At 39.0% G+C, this 18,130-nt stretch overlaps 1 protein-coding gene across 9 annotated transcripts in view; it reads left to right on the top strand.

Annotated features, from left to right (window-relative positions):
* Positions 1-18,130, top strand: part of LOC137252583 (F-box only protein 32) — a 125,562-nt gene that overhangs the window by 37,436 nt on the left and 69,996 nt on the right. For 3 of the 9 annotated variants that reach the window (XM_067788539.1, XM_067788540.1, XM_067788541.1), the window contains exon 2: positions 2,908-3,381. In XM_067788539.1, coding sequence (XP_067644640.1) covers positions 3,278-3,381 — 104 coding nt within the window. In that variant the 5' untranslated portion in view covers positions 2,908-3,277. Of the gene's footprint in view, positions 1-2,886; positions 3,382-18,130 lie in introns of those variants that run through there. The other 6 variants (XM_067788547.1, XM_067788548.1, XM_067788543.1 and 3 more) reach the window with 4 other exon arrangements.

Below are 18,130 nucleotides of genomic sequence, written 5' to 3'. Positions count from 1 at the left end.
AACAATTTAATGTGACCACATTGATCATTCTAGGGAATCCCGCCATGCACATCTGATTCCATGACGAAATATGCGTATGATACTTTCATATTTGTAACAAGATTTGGGTTGAGGAAGTTGTAAAGCTATAAGCTTTTTATTGCGCTCATTAACCCCTTCAATTCTCTTACAATTCCATTCAATTCACAGATGGTAAAAGGTATGAACGGAAGCACAAGGTATGAAGATTGCGTTGGGTGCAACAACAGCGAGGACAGCAAAATTATCCGTTTTTTTTTTAAACGCCAGCTTGCGAACAAAGACAGAAGCGATGGGAAGAAAGCTAGGGGGTTGTATTAAGAAATTAATCTCGCTTTTTAGAAAATAATTTTAAGGCATATGATTTTATCAGCTGTCCCTCAGATCTGAGTATTTACAAACGCTGTATGCAGGAGCTGGTTCAATTCTAATTGAACTAAGTCCTTCAAGATGGCCGCAATTGCCCGAAATACCATATATGCTGCCGAATGGGAAGCTCAAAGAGAAAGCCCTTTCGAAACCAGTTTTCGAAAGGAGAAAATATGAAACATGGAAGTGAGGCTCGAGGAGGCTAGGTCTACAAATTAAAAAAATCCTAACAAAAAGTTTTTCTGGAAGTGGGAGGATAATTAATGCGGAAAAACATAAATCTTGGGCAATTAAATACAAAAAAAAATGGCTTGAACGGTTTGTAAACAGATGTTTTATTTTTTTAGAAAAATAGATAGACAAATGTAACTTGTGTGTTAAGTTTTATTGAAATAATTACTGTCGCCTTTTAAGGTTCTCATATTCTCTTCTTCGTTGTCATAAATAATGCTGTTACACAAAGTAAAATGCAAAATAAGCAGAAGTGATAAAATGATACATGCATCTCATAGGGTTAATTCATTTGTTTACATTTGTTTGACATAATAGTCCCTTACAAGATAATCATATTCAACTGTCAATCACACTTTGTTAAATTCACTTTGCTAGCAAGTATTTTGTCTTGTAAAGTGAGTGAGTTACAGTGCTAAGTTTCAGTTGCTAAGTCTGAAGTTCCCTTATATTTACAAACGCAACATATTGCGTGATTGTGGCGATATTACTTGTTATACTCAGCTGATCAGAGCCCCCAGAGTATATTACTTTTGTTCGCATAACGGTACCGTGTAATAGCATAAACTAATCGAGATAGATACAGACTTCTATATATCAAAATGATCTGGGCGAAAAAAAGAAATTCATTTAGCCATGTCCGTCCGTAAGCACGATAACTTGTGCAAATTTTGAGGTATTTTGGTGAAATTTGGTATGTTCATTCCTGGGCATTCATCTCAGATCGCTATTTAAAATGAACGAAATCGGACTATAACCACGCCCACTTTTTCTATATCGAAAATTTCGAAAAAGTGCGATAATTCATTACCAAGGATGAATAAAGCGATGAAAATTGGGGTGGTGGGTTGACCTTATGACGCAGAATAGAAAATTAGTAAAATTGTGGACAATGGGTGTGGCACCGCCCACTTTTAAAATAAGGTAATTTAAAAGTTTTGCAATCTGTAATTTGGAAGTCGTTGAAGATATGATGAAATTTTGAAGGAACGTTACTCCTATTACTATATGCGTGCTAAAGTAAATTAGCAAAATCGAATAACGAACACGCCCACTTTTAAAACAAAGTAATTTTAAAAGTCAAAATTTAACAAAAAATTGAATATCTTTAGTGTATATAAGTAAATTATGTCAACATTCAACTCCAGTAATGATATGGTGCAACGAAAACAACAATGAAAGGAAATTTCAAAATACTTCTAATGCCATAAGTGGAACAAAAATTTACCAATCGTTCTGAAATTTGGTAGGGGCATAGATTCTATGACGGTAACTGTTTTCTGTGAAAATGGGCAAAATCGGTTGAAGCCACTCCCAGTTTTTATACACAGTCGACCGCCTGTCCTTCCGCTCGGCCGTTAACACGATAACTTGAGCAAAAACCGATATATCTTTACTAAACTTAGTCCACATGCTTGTCTGAACTCACTTTATCTTGGTATAAAAAATTGCCGAAATCTGACTATAACCACGCCCACTTTTTCGATATCGAAAATTACGAAAAATGAAAAAAATGCCATAATTCTATACCAAATACGAAAAAAGGGATGGAACGTGATAATTTGATTGGTTTATTGACGCCAAAATAACTTCAGAAAAAACTTTGGGTGTGACACCTACCATATGAGGTAGAAGAAAATGAAAAAGTTCTGCAGGGCGAAATCAAAAGCCCTTGGAATCATGTCAGGAATACTGTTTGTCGTATTTCATATATAAATAAATTAGTGGTACCCGACAGATGATGTTCTGGGTCACCCTGGTCCACATTTTGCTCGATATCTCGAAAATGCCTTCACATATACAACTATGGGTCACTATCTTTTAATACCATCATTAATACCTTTAATTTGGTACCCATATCGTACAAACATTTTATAGAGTCACCCCTGGTCCACCTTTATGGCGATATCTCGAAAAGCCGTCCACCTATAGAACTGAGGATCACTCCCTTTTAAAATACTCATTACCACCTTCCATTTGATACCCATGTCATACAAAGACATTCCAGGGTTACCCTACGTTCATTTTCCTACATGGTGATTTTCCCTTATTTTGTCTCCAAAGCTCACCCGAACTTAGCCTTCCTTACTTGTTATACATAAGCTTGCGTTGAACGCACCTACATATGTATGTATATGAAAAAGCTCATTCTGACGCGCCCATTATTGGCTGCATGAAAATTATTTACACACGCAAATGGCGATACTTATGATATAATAATGAATAAACGCATAAGAAAAAATTAGGAGAATTGCATAATAATTGCAGTTGAAAATTCACCATTTTCAGTTATAAATAAACAAGAATAATACTCGCAAAGACATCTACCGTGCGTGTGGAACTGCGAAACCGTCCGAATGATATATCAAACGAAGTCAAAATATAACCATTGTAATTTAAACAGAAAAATATCAATCGTTTTTTAACGGTATAAAACATATACACGCTTTAAAGTAGTTTGAGTCAAGAGTAAAACGAATTTTGATTTGAAATTTAATTTGAACTACAGTTAAGTGGATTAACTAATCAAAACGAACTAAAGAATTAACGGAATAAGTTGCAATAGCAGCAATAACATCAAAAAGTTTGTGTGAGACAAAAATCAGCAATAACATCAGCTTCTAAAAAACATCACACCTGCAAAAGTAAATCTTGAAAAATGCCTTTCTACTCAAGAGACTGGCGTTCGCCTGGTGAAGCTTGGGTCAAAACCGATGACGGCTGGGTTTGTAAGAAGGTGCTTGAATGCGGTAAACGAAAGAGGTGAGTGCAGAACTTTATTTAATTTTAATTGACAAACTTATGTTTTAAAGTTTATGATAATCTATACGAAATATGCGAGCAAATAAAACAATATATTTTTCCTACAATAAAATTAGGACACCAGTACCATAAACTTTCCTGAATGTTTGGAAACCGTTTGATTTCTTGTTATACGAATGCCAAGATTACGAAGCCCAGGGTTTGTAAGAAATTACTTTACTTGAATGTTCTTATATCCGAATAGAGTACACTTAAAGAAAAAGACTGGTAAAATCAACCGAAATACGGGTCAATTCAACCGAAATTTCTGTAAATTTTTATCCATCGCAACAAGATGTTGAATCAACTGCGCACAAATCGTTGATTTGTAATTAACCGTTTTAGTAGTCAAATGAACAAAAAAAGTTGTTGCGACAGCTCTGTACGAAAGTACATATGTTGCCATATACATACATACCTAAATATGTGAATACATATATACGCATGCTTGCTACATATACATACATATGTACGCACTTACTAACCGAACTTCAATTGGGCGTACATCAAATATGCTGGCACACATTAAACATTATACACTTTATTTAATAATTTGGGAAAAATTTAAACAACGTGACATCAGGACGGACAAGGCGACAGCTGTTTCGATTATACCTTGTAAATCTCTTCAAAGCCTTTTCTCCCGGGAGTGGGAGTCGAACTCGCACCCCTACGATAGTTGAAATGGTTGTAAACGCATTCAGCTACGTCATGCCTGTTGTGAAGTCTTTCCCAGTTGCCTTCTTTTTTGCATATTTTAATCTTTTACACATTGCATACTTCGTATGCAATTATGTGTTAAAGCTATGCTTGGTACGGCGGTTTTCAAAGAACTTTGGTTTTGTTGCTGCTTTCGTTCTATTTATAGAACTACAACGAATTAACCAATTTTGTCTGTTTGTATGATTTTTAATAATCGGGGATTGCCCATATTGCTTTTTTTTTAAATGTATGAAAACATTTATTTGAAGCAATTTTTTAATTTTATAATTTATTTAATAATTTGGGAAAAATTTAAACAACGTGACATCAGGACGGACAAGGCGACAGCTGTTTCGATTATACCTTGTAAATCTCTTCAAAGCCTTTTCTCCCGGGAGTGGGAGTCGAACTCGCACCCCTACGATAGTTGAAATGGTTGTAAACCCATTCAGCTACGTCATGCCTGTTGTGAAGTCTTTCCCAATTGCCTTCTTTTTTGCATATTTTAATCTTTTACACATTGCATACTTCGTATGCAATTATGTGTTAAAGCTATGCTTGGTACGGCGGTTTTCAAAGAACTTTGGTTTTGTTGCTGCTTTCGTTCTATTTATAGACCTACAACGAATTAACCAATTTTGTCTGTTTGTATGATTTTTAATAATCGGGGATTGCCCATATTGCTTTTTTTTAAGTGTATGAAAACATTTATTTGAAGCAATTTTTTAATTTTATAATTTATTTAATAATTTGGGAAAAATTTAAACAACGTGACATCAGGACGGACAAGGCGACAGCTGTTTCGATTATACCTTGTAAATCTCTTCAAAGCCTTTTCTCCCGGGAGTGGGAGTCGAACTCGCACCCCTACGATAGTTGAAATGGTTGTAAACGCATTCAGCTACGTCATGCCTGTTGTGAAGTCTTTCCCAATTGCCTTCTTTTTTGCATATTTTAATCTTTTACACATTGCATACTTCGTATGCAATTATGTGTTAAAGCTATGCTTGGTACGGCGGTTTTCAAAGAACTTTGGTTTTGTTGCTGCTTTCGTTCTATTTATAGAACTACAACGAATTAACCAATTTTGTCTGTTTGTATGATTTTTAATAATCGGGGATTGCCCATATTGCTTTTTTTTAAATGTATGAAAACATTTATTTGAAGCAATTTTTTAATTTTATAATTTATTTAATAATTTGGGAAAAATTTAAACAACGTGACATCAGGACGGACAAGGCGACAGCTGTTTCGATTATACCTTGTAAATCTCTTCAAAGCCTTTTCTCCCGGGAGTGGGAGTCGAACTCGCACCCCTACGATAGTTGAAATGGTTGTAAACCCATTCAGCTACGTCATGCCTGTTGTGAAGTCTTTCCCAATTGTCTTCTTTTTTGCATATTTTAATCTTTTACACATTGCATACTTCGTATTCAATTATGTGTTAAAGCTATGCTTGGTACGGCGGTTTTCAAAGAACTTTGGTTTTGTTGCTGCTTTCGTTCTATTTATAGACCTACAACGAATTAACCAATTTTGTCTGTTTGTATGATTTTTAATAATCGGGGATTGCCCATATTGCTTTTTTTTAAGTGTATGAAAACATTTATTTGAAGCAATTTTTTAATTTTATAATTTATTTAATAATTTGGGAAAAATTTAAACAACGTGACATCAGGACGGACAAGGCGACAGCTGTTTCGATTATACCTTGTAAATCTCTTCAAAGCCTTTTCTCCCGGGAGTGGGAGTCGAACTCGCACCCCTACGATATGGGCAATCCCCGATTATTAAAAATCATTATACACTTTATTATTTTGTTTTATTAAACGCACTTTCGCCTTGCAAATAGAAATCAAAATAGTAGTCACAAAACTGATTCTCAATTCTTTCAGTTATAGCTCAGCTCATTCTCAATTTCCTCTCTCACATGTAGTTGTCACACTTGATTGTTTCGAACAAAACTTGTAGTACTATAAATGTTTGACATAACATTTTAAATAGAGAACTTGTAAGTTATAGAAAAGTAAATAATCAAATCGCAGGAAGGTAGTTCACCACTGGAGTAACTTTACATGTAATTCGGCAAGTTTAATTTTCGTAACACTTTAAGTTAAGAGGGCGCAATTTTGCATTTCGCTTGGAGGAGAAGTTGCAAAATTGTATCCGATAAATAGGTGTCCCGGTATCTCATAATATTTTGCACAGTAAATTCAAAAAAGGGTTTTTCGTTTTGTATTGATAACTGAAAAACTAGTTTTTGTTGTTTTCCCATTTTGTGTGTTTTTTCGATTTGGTGGTTTTCTTATTTTGGTGTTTTTTTTAACAAGTGGCACCATCGTCATAAGTACAAAGTAGAGAGCGTAGTGAGCGTAAAATTCTCTTTGAAATTTGCTCATGTATTGATTGTTGATCGTTGTTGAAATTACCAGTGAGATCAGTTGTGTTAACAGAAAAATCAGTTAGATTGATTAGGAATCTGTAAATTTTACAGAATTTTGTTAACTTAAGAGCTACAATTTCTCTTCTGTTGAAATGACTAAACTAATTTGTTCGCTTGACAAGGAACTCGGTCGAGTTAACCATAATTCGAACAATTTCACCGAATCTCCGTTAAGTCAAGAACAAAAGAACCGATTTGTTGATTTTACTAGCACCATTTCTTTCAGTGTAACACTGGTAGGCACCCCTGTTTCATTTATAATGTGCGGATACGTACCTACTCTTTCGGTGAACACCGATTTCATTCCACACTTTTTACCTCTGACTATCAAGTTCCTAGTTTTTTTTTTAAGTTCAATTCCACATCTTTTTAAGAACATAATAGGCAGCCGATAGTGTGGTAGTAGAGTGCTCCGCCTACCACACCGAAAAACCTGGGCTCATGCCCCGGGCAAAGCAACATCAACATTTAAGAAACATAAAGGTCCCGTCCGCCAATTTGTAAAAAAAATTAAAAGGAGCACGACGCAAATTGGAAGAAAAGATGCGCCTTAAATCTCTTCGGAGGTTATCGCGCCCTACATTTATATATTTATAAGTAACTAGCTGCTAGGTACTCTATTCGAAAGTAGTTTCCGTACATTTCAAAAGTGAGCCGCGCTTCAACTGTTCACTCTCTTTCCCATTCTTTCCTACTTTTTTCTCCATTTTTCTTCTCATTATTGTCCATCCCTTATTCCACTTACCTTCCTCCTACTCCAACTATCGCTCCCACTTCCAAACCTACTCCCACCCCCATTCCTACTAACACACCCACGTTTAACTACACTCCCATTCCCACTTCCACTCCAATTCCTACTCCCACACCCACTCTGAATTACACTCAAATTCCCACTCCCACTTCTACTACTGGTAACACTCCCATACCCACTCATCTACCTCTCTCACCTCAATTTCCTCATATGTGGAATCCTTGTACCAAATATGGAATACCTGTTTCATCTGAATATCTATGTTAATTTTAATTTTTAAAACTGCATTCATCTTGACATATAAGATATAGAAAGATAATTGAGATGTTCTGCTGCCCAATAATATTCCTCCCCCCGCGATGTCTTTGCTTTCTCAGTAAACATAGGCATTGGCATGAACTGAATTTATATTAAAATGTTATAGAGCTCTGTGGCTGATTAGTGTTCTTCCTATACCACCTTGTACTCGATACCCGTACTCATTCAAAGGGATCGAGGAAAGTAATCGATATCAAAAAATTATCCATAGAAATTATTCAAAAAATTGTTGTAGTACTCATTACAAAGGTCACTAAATTAACCCCTTACATAAAAAAATGGTATCATAATCTGTATTTATTACTTACCAAAAATAATTCAGTTAAGTATGTATGTATATGCAAAATTTATTAGCAAAAAATAGTTGACAGCTGTCGCTTTGTAGCCGCCTTCGTGAATGTAATCGGGGCTATCTATTATTTTTTAGATTTATTTATTTTTAACCTTAGGTACCTACCTATATATGTATGTATCTAAATACATACGCCATTGCTGTTTCGTATCAGAGTAAACAAATGAACATAATAATCAATGTCTGATAATTATCAATGTCATATATGAATCACGTGCACACCTTTTACTTTGATGCGACTGTAAATAAGTCCAAAACAGGTAAAGGTGTCTTAAGTTCGGGTGTAAATGAACATTATATACTCAGCGTAGGCTTCAATTGTACATTTCATTTCAGATAATTTAACACGTAGCACCGCCCGTTTAAAAAAAATGTCTCCCCATTTCCTCTTACAATAAAACTTGATAAGTGAAATGTCATTGATTAAAAACTATTTTTTGCTAGGTTATAGCTTATTATTCTAATCTACGACCCTTTTAAACTTCTTTTATATCTAAGTTGCCGTGGTCTTTAACCGATCCCGTCCATTTTTACTAGAAATATTTTCTGCTATAAGCAAAATATGTGTACACAATTTCATTACGATTCGTTAATTTTTCTTCGAGTTATGGCTCCCGAAACATAGAAAATTGCTTAGTCATAAAAGGGACGGTGCCACCCCCTTTTTTTTAAATTTGAAGTTTTTCCTATTTATGGTTATAAATACACTTGGGAAATGAAATACCATTGATATAAAGTTTTTTTTTTGCAAAGATATAGCTTATTTTATTCGTCACGACCCTTTTAAAAATCTTTTATATAAAAGTGGGCGGGGTCCTTAACCCATTTCGTAATTTTTTCTTCGAAGCATTCCTTATAGTAAAGACAACCTCTCTGCCGAATTTTGTTACGATAGGTTTAACAATTTTTGATTTCTGATTAATAATATTTTTAAAATTGATTTTATCGCCAGTGGGCGGTGCCACGCCCATTTAAAATTTTTTTTTCAAATTTTTATCAAGTCTCAATATCAGTCCACATGTCAAATTTCAACATTCTAGGTGTATTATTTACTAAATAATCAGGTTTTTCGTGTTTTCCAAAATGTTATATATATAGAAAGTGGGCGTGTTTATCATCCGATTTTGCTCAATTTCAATACCAATCTATTCTGGGTCCAGATAAGCTCGTGTACCAAATTTGGTGAAGATATCTCAATATTTACTCAAGGTATCGTGTTAACGGACAGACGGACGGACATGGCTCAATCAAATTTTTTCGATACTGATGATTTTGATATATGGAAGTCTATATCTCGATTGGCGGCCACCGTGGTGTGATGGTAGCGTGCTCCGCCTATCACACCGTATGCCCTGGGTTCAACTCCCGGGCAAAGCAACATCAAAATTTTAGAAATAAGGTTTTTCAATTAGAAGACGATTTTTCTAAGCGGGGTCGCCCCTCGGTAGTGTTTGGCAAGCGCTCCGGGTGTATTTCTGCCATGAAAAGCTCTCAGTGAAAACTCATCTGCCTTGCAGATGCCGTTCGGAGTCGGCATAAAGCATGTAGGTCCCGTCCGGCCAATTTGTAGGGAAAATCAAGAGGAGCACGACGCAAATTGGAAGAGAAGCTCGGCCTTAGATCTCTTCGGAGGTTATCGCGCCTTACATTTATTTATTTTTATTTATATCTCGATTCCTTTATACCTGTACAACCAACCGTTACCCAATCAAAGTTAATATACTCTGTGTGCAAAGTACTCTGAGTATAAAAAAAAAACAAACAAAGAAAATAATCATAAAGCAATAATTTCCCTGTGTGCCAGTAAGAAATCTTTGTCGGACACTTCTTTAGTTGTAGGTCTCGACAGGGATACTCAGAACTTCAAATGCTTCTTAAAAATATTAAGTGACGGGCCCAAACCATCTCTCATATCTTGATATTGTAGTTGGCTACAGAGAACTGAGTTTTTAAGACATTTGCCACGCTCAATAAAAATATTGGTAGTGGAAAAATGTGTAACTACAACTCATTTTTTTGGACTTAAATGGCTCCCTTTATTTAGTTGCTGAAAGACCTTTTTTTTTTGTAATTTCGCAAAAACCGTCAAATGAGATTGGTTTTAGCATTTTCTTCTTCCGATGGGGAATATTAGTTGTATTTCAAAGTGAGCTTAAAACATGACTTGAACATTTAGTATTGCTGTGAAGTGCTATAAACACTGATAAATATCAGAAATGGTCAGTCTGTTTATGTGTTATATGTATGTACACAAGCTCATATGTATTTATTTGTTATTGCAATTAAATTTCTAAGATCATTTCAATATGTGCTTAATGATTTTGCTTCGCACATTTCACGCTTTCACAATCATCTTTACTCTGAAGCAGTGTAAAAATATAATTAGTATGTAAAGCCTATTGGAGTTTCTAATTTAATGGCCAATTAAACTTACTTAACCCTATCGCCATAGTTGTAACCATACCCATATCCATAACCATCTCCATTGTGATCGATTAATGGAGCCATAACCTTAAACATCTGACATTTTCATAAAAATGAGGAAAACGCAAAAAATTACAAACATATTCCACAAACAATAAGTCTCTTAGTCAAAACGTATACAAAACAATAAATAAAATATACAAAAAGTTAATAAATTCACCAACTCAAATATTTTTAGGTTATGGATATGGCGAAAGACCAAAAACTAATTGGTTGGCTATGGTATGGTTATGGCTTTAGCGTTATGGTATGACACCATTAATCGATTACATTGATTTCCATAAGGTTGGTTCGATCAGCTGTTTTATCTGGTAATGGATAATTCACCATTAATTGGCCCTTTACTTTGTTAAATCATAATCGCTTAGCATTAGGTAATATGCATGATCCCGAACATTTGACTATATTTCGAAATGACTGGAAGCATAAAATTTTACTGTGGGAACGAAAAAGCTATACAAAAATTTTACGCGAGTAAAAAGTTAACAGTCCAACTGAGATGATCTTCATTTTACGTTGTTGGCACTGTTTGGTCCAAATTAAATTTTGTAAATAAAGTGTAGACCAACGTAGCAATAATTTTAATGGGGTTACACTGAAATTACAGCCCTTGGTCCGGCTTGGAACAGGCTGCCGTGGGAAACGAATCCAGCCCGCGTCCAAGAGAGATAATCTGGCACCTGCTTACGCAGCTTTTTGATCCAGATAAGCATAAGGAGGCCCTAAGCCTAATTCAGACACAATCTGTAAACACCTTCGCTTGGTCGCATGTTATCAATATACACTATCCAACCCTTGCAGAAGAAGAAAGCAGACTACCAACGGATAGACGAGTCAATCTGGCCCAGCTTCGTTCTGGATACTATAACAGGTTTAACTCTTACTTGTCCAGAATCAGCCCCGACACAGGTAACGAAATCGGGATTCGTCCGGGATCCCGTCGGGGTACTTTCGGGATCATTTGCGTACCTTCGAGAGATAAATTCTTGATGGTTGCCGGGATCATTACGGAACTTTTCGGAGTTATTTTGGGTCCCTTTAGGCATCATTTCTGGATGGTCTTCGGGATTCGTCCGCCATCCCGTCGGGGTAATTTCGGGAATTTTTAGCGACTCAGGGTAATTTCTTGACTTTTTCGGGATCATTTAAGGATAGCTTTCAGGATTCGTCCGGGAACCCGTCAGGGTAATTTCTGGACTTTTCCAAGACTATTTCGGGATCATTTTGGGACCTTCCCAAGATCATTTCTGGATGGATTTCGGGATCTGTCCGGGATGCCGTCATGGTCATTTTGGGACTATTAGGTGATCATTTGAGGACCTTTCCGGCATCACTTCTGGATGGTTTTCTGTATCCGTTCAGGATCCCGTCCGAATAATTGCGGGACTTTTTCGGGATCATTTGGGGTCCCTTCCGGCATCATTTCTGGATGGTTTTTGGGATTCGTCCGGCATCCCGTCGGGGTCATTTCGGGACTTTTTCTCGACTAATACGGGATAATTTGCGGGCCCTTTCGGTATCATTTCTGGATAGTTGTCGGGATCCGTTCGGGATCCCGTCACGGTCATTTCGGGACTATTAGGGGATCATTTGAGGACCTTTCCGGCATCATTTCTGGATAGTTTTCGGAATCCTTTCGGGATCCCGTCAGGGTAATTTCGGGACTTTTTCGGCAACATTTAAGATTGGTTTTCAGGATTCGTCCGGGATCCCGTCAGGGTAATTTCTGGACTTTTCCGAGACTATTTCGGGATCATTTTGGGACCCTCCCAAGATCATTTCTGGGTGGATTTCGGGATCTGTCCGGGATGCCGTCAGGGTCATTTGGGGACTTTTTCGGGATCATTTGGGGGCTCTTCCGGCATCATTTCCGGATGGTTTTCGAGATCCGTACGGGATCTCGTCGGGGTCATTTGGGGACTTTTTCGGGATCATTTCTGGATGGTTTTCGGGATCCGTCCGGGATCCCGTCGGGGTCATTTCGGGACTTTTTCGCGACTAATATGGGATCATTTGGGAACCCTTTCGGTATCATTTCTGGATGGTTTTCGGGATCCGTCCGGGATCCCGTCGTGGTAATTTCGGGACTTTTTCGCGACTAATACGGGATCATTTGGGAACCCATTCGGCATCATTTCTGGATTGTTTTCGGGGTCCATCCGGGATCCCATCAGGGTAATTTCGGGACTATTAGGGGATCATTTGGGGACCTTTCCGGCATCATTTCTGGATAATTTTCGGGATCCGTCCGGGATGCCGACGAGGTCATTTCGGGACCATTTCGGGATCATTTGGGATACCTACCGGCATCATTTCTGGATGGTTTCTGGGATTCGTCCGGGATCCCGTCGATGTCATTTCGGAGCTTTTTCTCGACTAATACGGGATCATTTGCGGCCCCTTTCGGCATCATTTCTGGATATTTGTCGGGATTCGTCCGGGAACCCGTCAGGGTAATTTCTGGACTTTTCCAAGGACTATTTCGGGATCATTTTGGGACCTTCCCAAGATCATTTCTGGATGGATTTCGGGATCTGTCCGGGATGCCGTCAGGGTCATTTGGGGACTTTTTCGGGATCATTTGGGGGCTCTTCCGGCATCATTTCCGGATGGTTTTCGAGATCCGTACGGGATCTCGTCGGGGTCATTTGGGGGACTTTTTCGGGATCATTTCTGGATGGTTTTCGGGATCCGTCCGGGATCCCGTCGGGGTCATTTCGGGACTTTTTCGCGACTAATATGGGATCATTTGGGAACCCTTTCGGTATCATTTCTGGATGGTTTTTCGGGATCCGTCCGGGATCCCGTCGTGGTAATTTCGGGACTTTTTCGCGACTAATACGGGATCATTTGGGAACCCATTTGGCATCATTTCTGGATTGTTTTCGGCGATTGTGTTCGGGATGCCGTTAGGGTCATTTTGGGACTATTAGGTGATCATTTGAGGACCTTTCCGGCATCACCTCTGGATGGTTTTCGGTATCCGTTCAGGATCCCGTCGGAATCATTGCGGGACTTTTTCGGGATAATTTGAGGTCCCTCCCAAGATCATTTCTGGATGGATTTCGGGATCTGTCCGGGATCCCGTCAGGGTCATTAAGGGATGAGTTCGAGATCCCGTCAGGGTCATTTCGGGACTTCTTCGGGACTATATCGGGATCATTTCTGGATGGTTTACGGGATCCGTCCAGGATCCCTTAAGGGTCATTTCCGGACTATTAGGTGATCATTTGAGGACCTTTCCGGCATCACTTCTGGATGATTTTCGGTATCCGTTCGGGATCCCGTCGGAATCATTGCGGGACTTTTTCGGAATCATTTGGGATCCCTTCCGGCATTATTTCTGGATGGTTTTCGGGATTTGTCCGGGATCCCGTCGGGGTTATTTCGGGACCTTTTCGGGGCTAATACGGGATCATTTGGGGATCCTCTAGGGGTCGTTTCGTGACTTTTTCTGTTTTATTTCGGGATCATTTGGGGACCCTTCCGGCATAATTTCTTGATGGTTTGTCGGATCCATCTGGGTCATTTCGGGACCATTTCCGAGATCATTTCTGGATCCGTCCGGGATGCCGTAGGAGCCATTTCGGGATTTTTTGTTACTTTTCCGGGATAGTTTTTGGACCCTTCCGGGATCATTTCTGGATCTGTGCGGGATCCCATCTGGGTCATTTCCGGACTATTTCGGGATAATTTTAGGACCCTTCCGGAATCATTTCTGTATGGTTTTCGCGATCCGTCGTGGATCCCCTCGGAGCCATTTCGGAACTTTTTCTAGAGTATGTCGGGATAATTTAGGGACCCTTCCTGGATATTTTCTGGATGGTTTTTGAGATCCTTCCGGGAGCCCGTCAGGGTCATTTCGGAACCTTTTCGGGATCATTTTGGAACACCTTCAGGGATCATTTCTGTGTGGTTCTCTGGATACGTCTAGAATCGTGTCGTTTTCATTTCGGGTTTTTTGGGACTATTCCGGGAACTTTTGGAGACCCTTTCGGGGCATTTCTGGATGGTTTTCGGGATCCGTCCGCGATAGCGTTGGGGTAATTTCGTAGCTTTTTCTGGATAATTTCGGGATCATTTGGGATCCTATCAGGTTATCAGCTCATTTAGTTCTTTTTTTACTCAATTACAAAAATAAAATGCATTAGACAGAAAACAAAATTTTAAACAGATAACTTGATAAGCAGGCTTACGCGAATAGCCCATATATTTAAATTTCTCAGTGCGGACGGGGCCGCGGGTAAAGGCTAGTATATTATAAGTGGCAAAGTTTGGATGTTTGGATGTTTCTCCAGACGTTTGTCTTTGTGACTCAATCACGCAAGAACGGCTGGACCGATTTGGATGAAATTTTGCACACATATAGCCAATAGTCTAGAAGGATCTACTAGCCATATATCTTTCAAAAGGGGCGTGGTCCCCGCCCCCTAGGAACAGTTATAATTTAATTATTATATTTTTTCGTCTTTGCGACTGAATCACGCCAGAATGGCTACACGGATTTTGATGAAATTTGGGACACAGACAACAGTCTACTAGCGAAATTTTTTTCGAACATGGAAAGAGGGGTGGGGGTCCCACGACCCCTTCGAGCAATTCCTTTTTAATAATTTTTACACATTATAACTTTACGTATACTGGCCTTCACCAATATCACAGACTCAAGGGGTCAAATAAGTCGAGGATTACAAAGTAAGCAGCGACACCCTCCGCCCCCACCCCTCCCCTTTATCCCCCTCTGGTGTAAAATCTATAAATTGTTATAACTCAATATAAATTTTCTCCTAAATCAATAGTTTTTGGTATCTGGCACATACAGATCGAGATCTAGACAATTTTGGAGGAACGATCAGTGGTCCTCTCCTTCTACTCCCGCCATCCGCCCTCCATCAATTGTTTTTATTGGCACGCTTTTATTAGCTTTACCTGTATGTTTCTATGTAACTTTTCATTCGCTCCAATGCGCCTGCTGCCTTATTAACATAGTTTTATAATTAGCTTCACCTTATTTGTAATCCCGTAAGGGTCATATCGAGACCCTTCCGGAATCATTTGTGGATGGTTTTCGGGATCGGTCCGGGATCCCGCCGGGGTAATTTTGGGACTTTTTCGGGATTATTTCAGGATCATTTTGGGACCCTTCCGGGATCATTTCTGTATAGTTTTCCGGATCCGTCCGGGATCCCGTCGGGGTTATTTTGGGACATTTTTGGGACTATTCCGGCATCATTTCGGGACTATTTCGCCATCATTTGGGGACCCTTCCGGCATCATTTCTGGATGGTTTTCGGGATCCCGTCGGCGTACTTTCGGGATCATTTGCGTACCTTCGAGAGATAAATTCTTGATGGTTTCCGGGATCATTACGGGACTTTTTCGGGGTTATTTTGGGTCCCTTTAGGCATCATTTCTGGATGGTCTTTGGGATTCGTCCGGCATCCCGTAGGGGCCATTTCGGGACTTTTTCGCGACTAATACGGGACTATTTGGGGATCCTTTCGGCATCATTTCTGGATGGTTTTCGGGATCCGTCCGGGATCTCGTCGGGGTAATTTGGGGACTTTTTCGGGATCATTTGGGGCTCTTCCGGCATCATTTCTGGATCTGGTCCAGCCTGCGATGTGTCCCCACATCACACAAACCATCTTTTCAATTGTAATTTGGATCTATTGCTCTACCAGCAACTTCCCTAGGGTTGAACCCTGTTGCAACTTCTAGTTTCCTTTGACCCTCGTTAGATGCCTTTGTTAACAATATGTGAGTGGTCGCACCTAATGAGGCAGAGCGCTGTTAAAATATTGTAACGAATTTACTGCAATTCCGCTTATTTGCAACCTTCTGCTAACGTTCGAAAATAGTCTTTATTAGCCTACTTTCAAAATAACACTTCTATTGCTCGACAGATAGCGTGCTTATATCAAACTGATTGTCGTGCCTCTACTGTTGCTGCTTTTTATACTCTTCGATTTCCTCGTTCCATACTTCTAGGCGTTTCCAGAATTTACATAGTTACTGCTATAAAATTATAACTACAGATGCACGTGTATAGCTTCTCATATGCACGTGTATATGTGAGTGACACTTCCACAGATAATTGCCTACTTTTGGGAGCATCTCAGATAAGATATATGCATGTGTTTGTGCGTTTCTTCTCCGCTGCGTGTAAGTACATATGGATGTGTAGACATAATGATTGATTCCTTTATGTAGATACAAGTTACTGACTGCTTTATTGTTGTTGTGGCTTCATTTACTTAGCATCAGACTAGTGATGGGAGTATCACTTAGTGTCACTAATATTCGTCACAATATGTTACCATAAATAATATGGTCACCTCACCACAACAAAAGTGTGTGGTATATGTTTGCTGTACTTTGTAATCTTATATATAACAAGTAAGGAAGGCTAAGTTCGGGTGTAACCGAACATTACATACTCATTTAAGAGCTATGGAGACAAAATAAGGGACAATCACCATGTAGGAAAATGAACCTTGGGTAACCCTGGAATGTGTTTGTATGGCATGTGTATCAAATGGAAGGTATTAAAGAGTATTTTAAGAGGGAGTGGGCCATAGTTCTATAGGTGGACGCCATTTAGGGAGATCGCCATAAAAGTGGACCAGGGCTGACTCTAGAATTTGTTTGTACGATATGGGTATCAAATGAAAGGTGTTAGTGAGTATTTTAAAAGGGCGTGGGCCTTAGTTCTTTAGGTGGACGCCTTTTCGAGATATCGCCATAAAGGTGGACCAGGGGTGACTCTAGAATGCGTTTGTACGATATGGGTATCAAATGAAAGGTGTTAATGAGTATTTTAAAAGGGAGTGGGCTTTAGTTCTATGGGTGGACGCCTTTTCGAGATATCGCCATAAAGGTGGACCAGGGGTGACTCTAGCACGCGTTTGTACGATATGGGTATCAAATGAAAGGTGTTAATGAGTATTTTAAAAGGAAGTGGGCCTTAGTTCTATAGGTGGACGCCTTTTCGAGATATCGCCATAAAGGTGGACCCGGGGTGACTCTAGAATGCGTTTGTACGATATGGGTATCAAATGAAAGGTGTTAATGAGTATTTTAAAAGGAAGTGGGCCTTAGTTCTATAGGTGGACGCCTTTTTGAGATATCGCCATAAAGGTGGACCATGGGTGACTCTAAAATTTGTTTGTACGATATGGGTATCAAATGAAAGGTGTTAATGAGTATTTTAAAAGGGCGTGGGCCTTAGTTCTATAGGTGGACGCCTTTTCGAGATATCGCCATAAAGGTGGACCAGGGGTGACTCTAGAATGCGTTTGTACGATATGGGTATCAAATGAAAGGTGTTAATGAGTATTTGAAAAGGCAGTGGACCTTAGTTCTATAGGTGGACGCCTTTTCGAGATGTCGCCATAAAGGTGGACCAGGGGTGACTCTTTAATGTGTTTGTACGATATAGGTGTCAAATTAAAGGTATTAATGAGGGTTTTAAAAGGGAGTGGTGGTAGTTGTATATGTGAAGGCGTTTCCGAAATATCGACTAAAATGTGGACCAGGGTGACCCACACCATCATCTGCCGGGTACCGCTAATTTATTTATATATGTAATACCACTAACAGTATTCCTGCCAAGATTCCAAAAAAAATTTTTTTTAAAGTGGGCGTGGTCGTTCTCCGA

This window comes from Eurosta solidaginis, chromosome 5, assembly GCF_040869045.1.
Source record: "Eurosta solidaginis isolate ZX-2024a chromosome 5, ASM4086904v1, whole genome shotgun sequence".
Classification (NCBI taxonomy): Eukaryota; Metazoa; Arthropoda; class Insecta; order Diptera; family Tephritidae; genus Eurosta; species Eurosta solidaginis.
The sequence above is the reverse complement of the archived record's forward strand: the minus strand, read 5'-3'. Positions and strand labels throughout refer to the sequence as shown.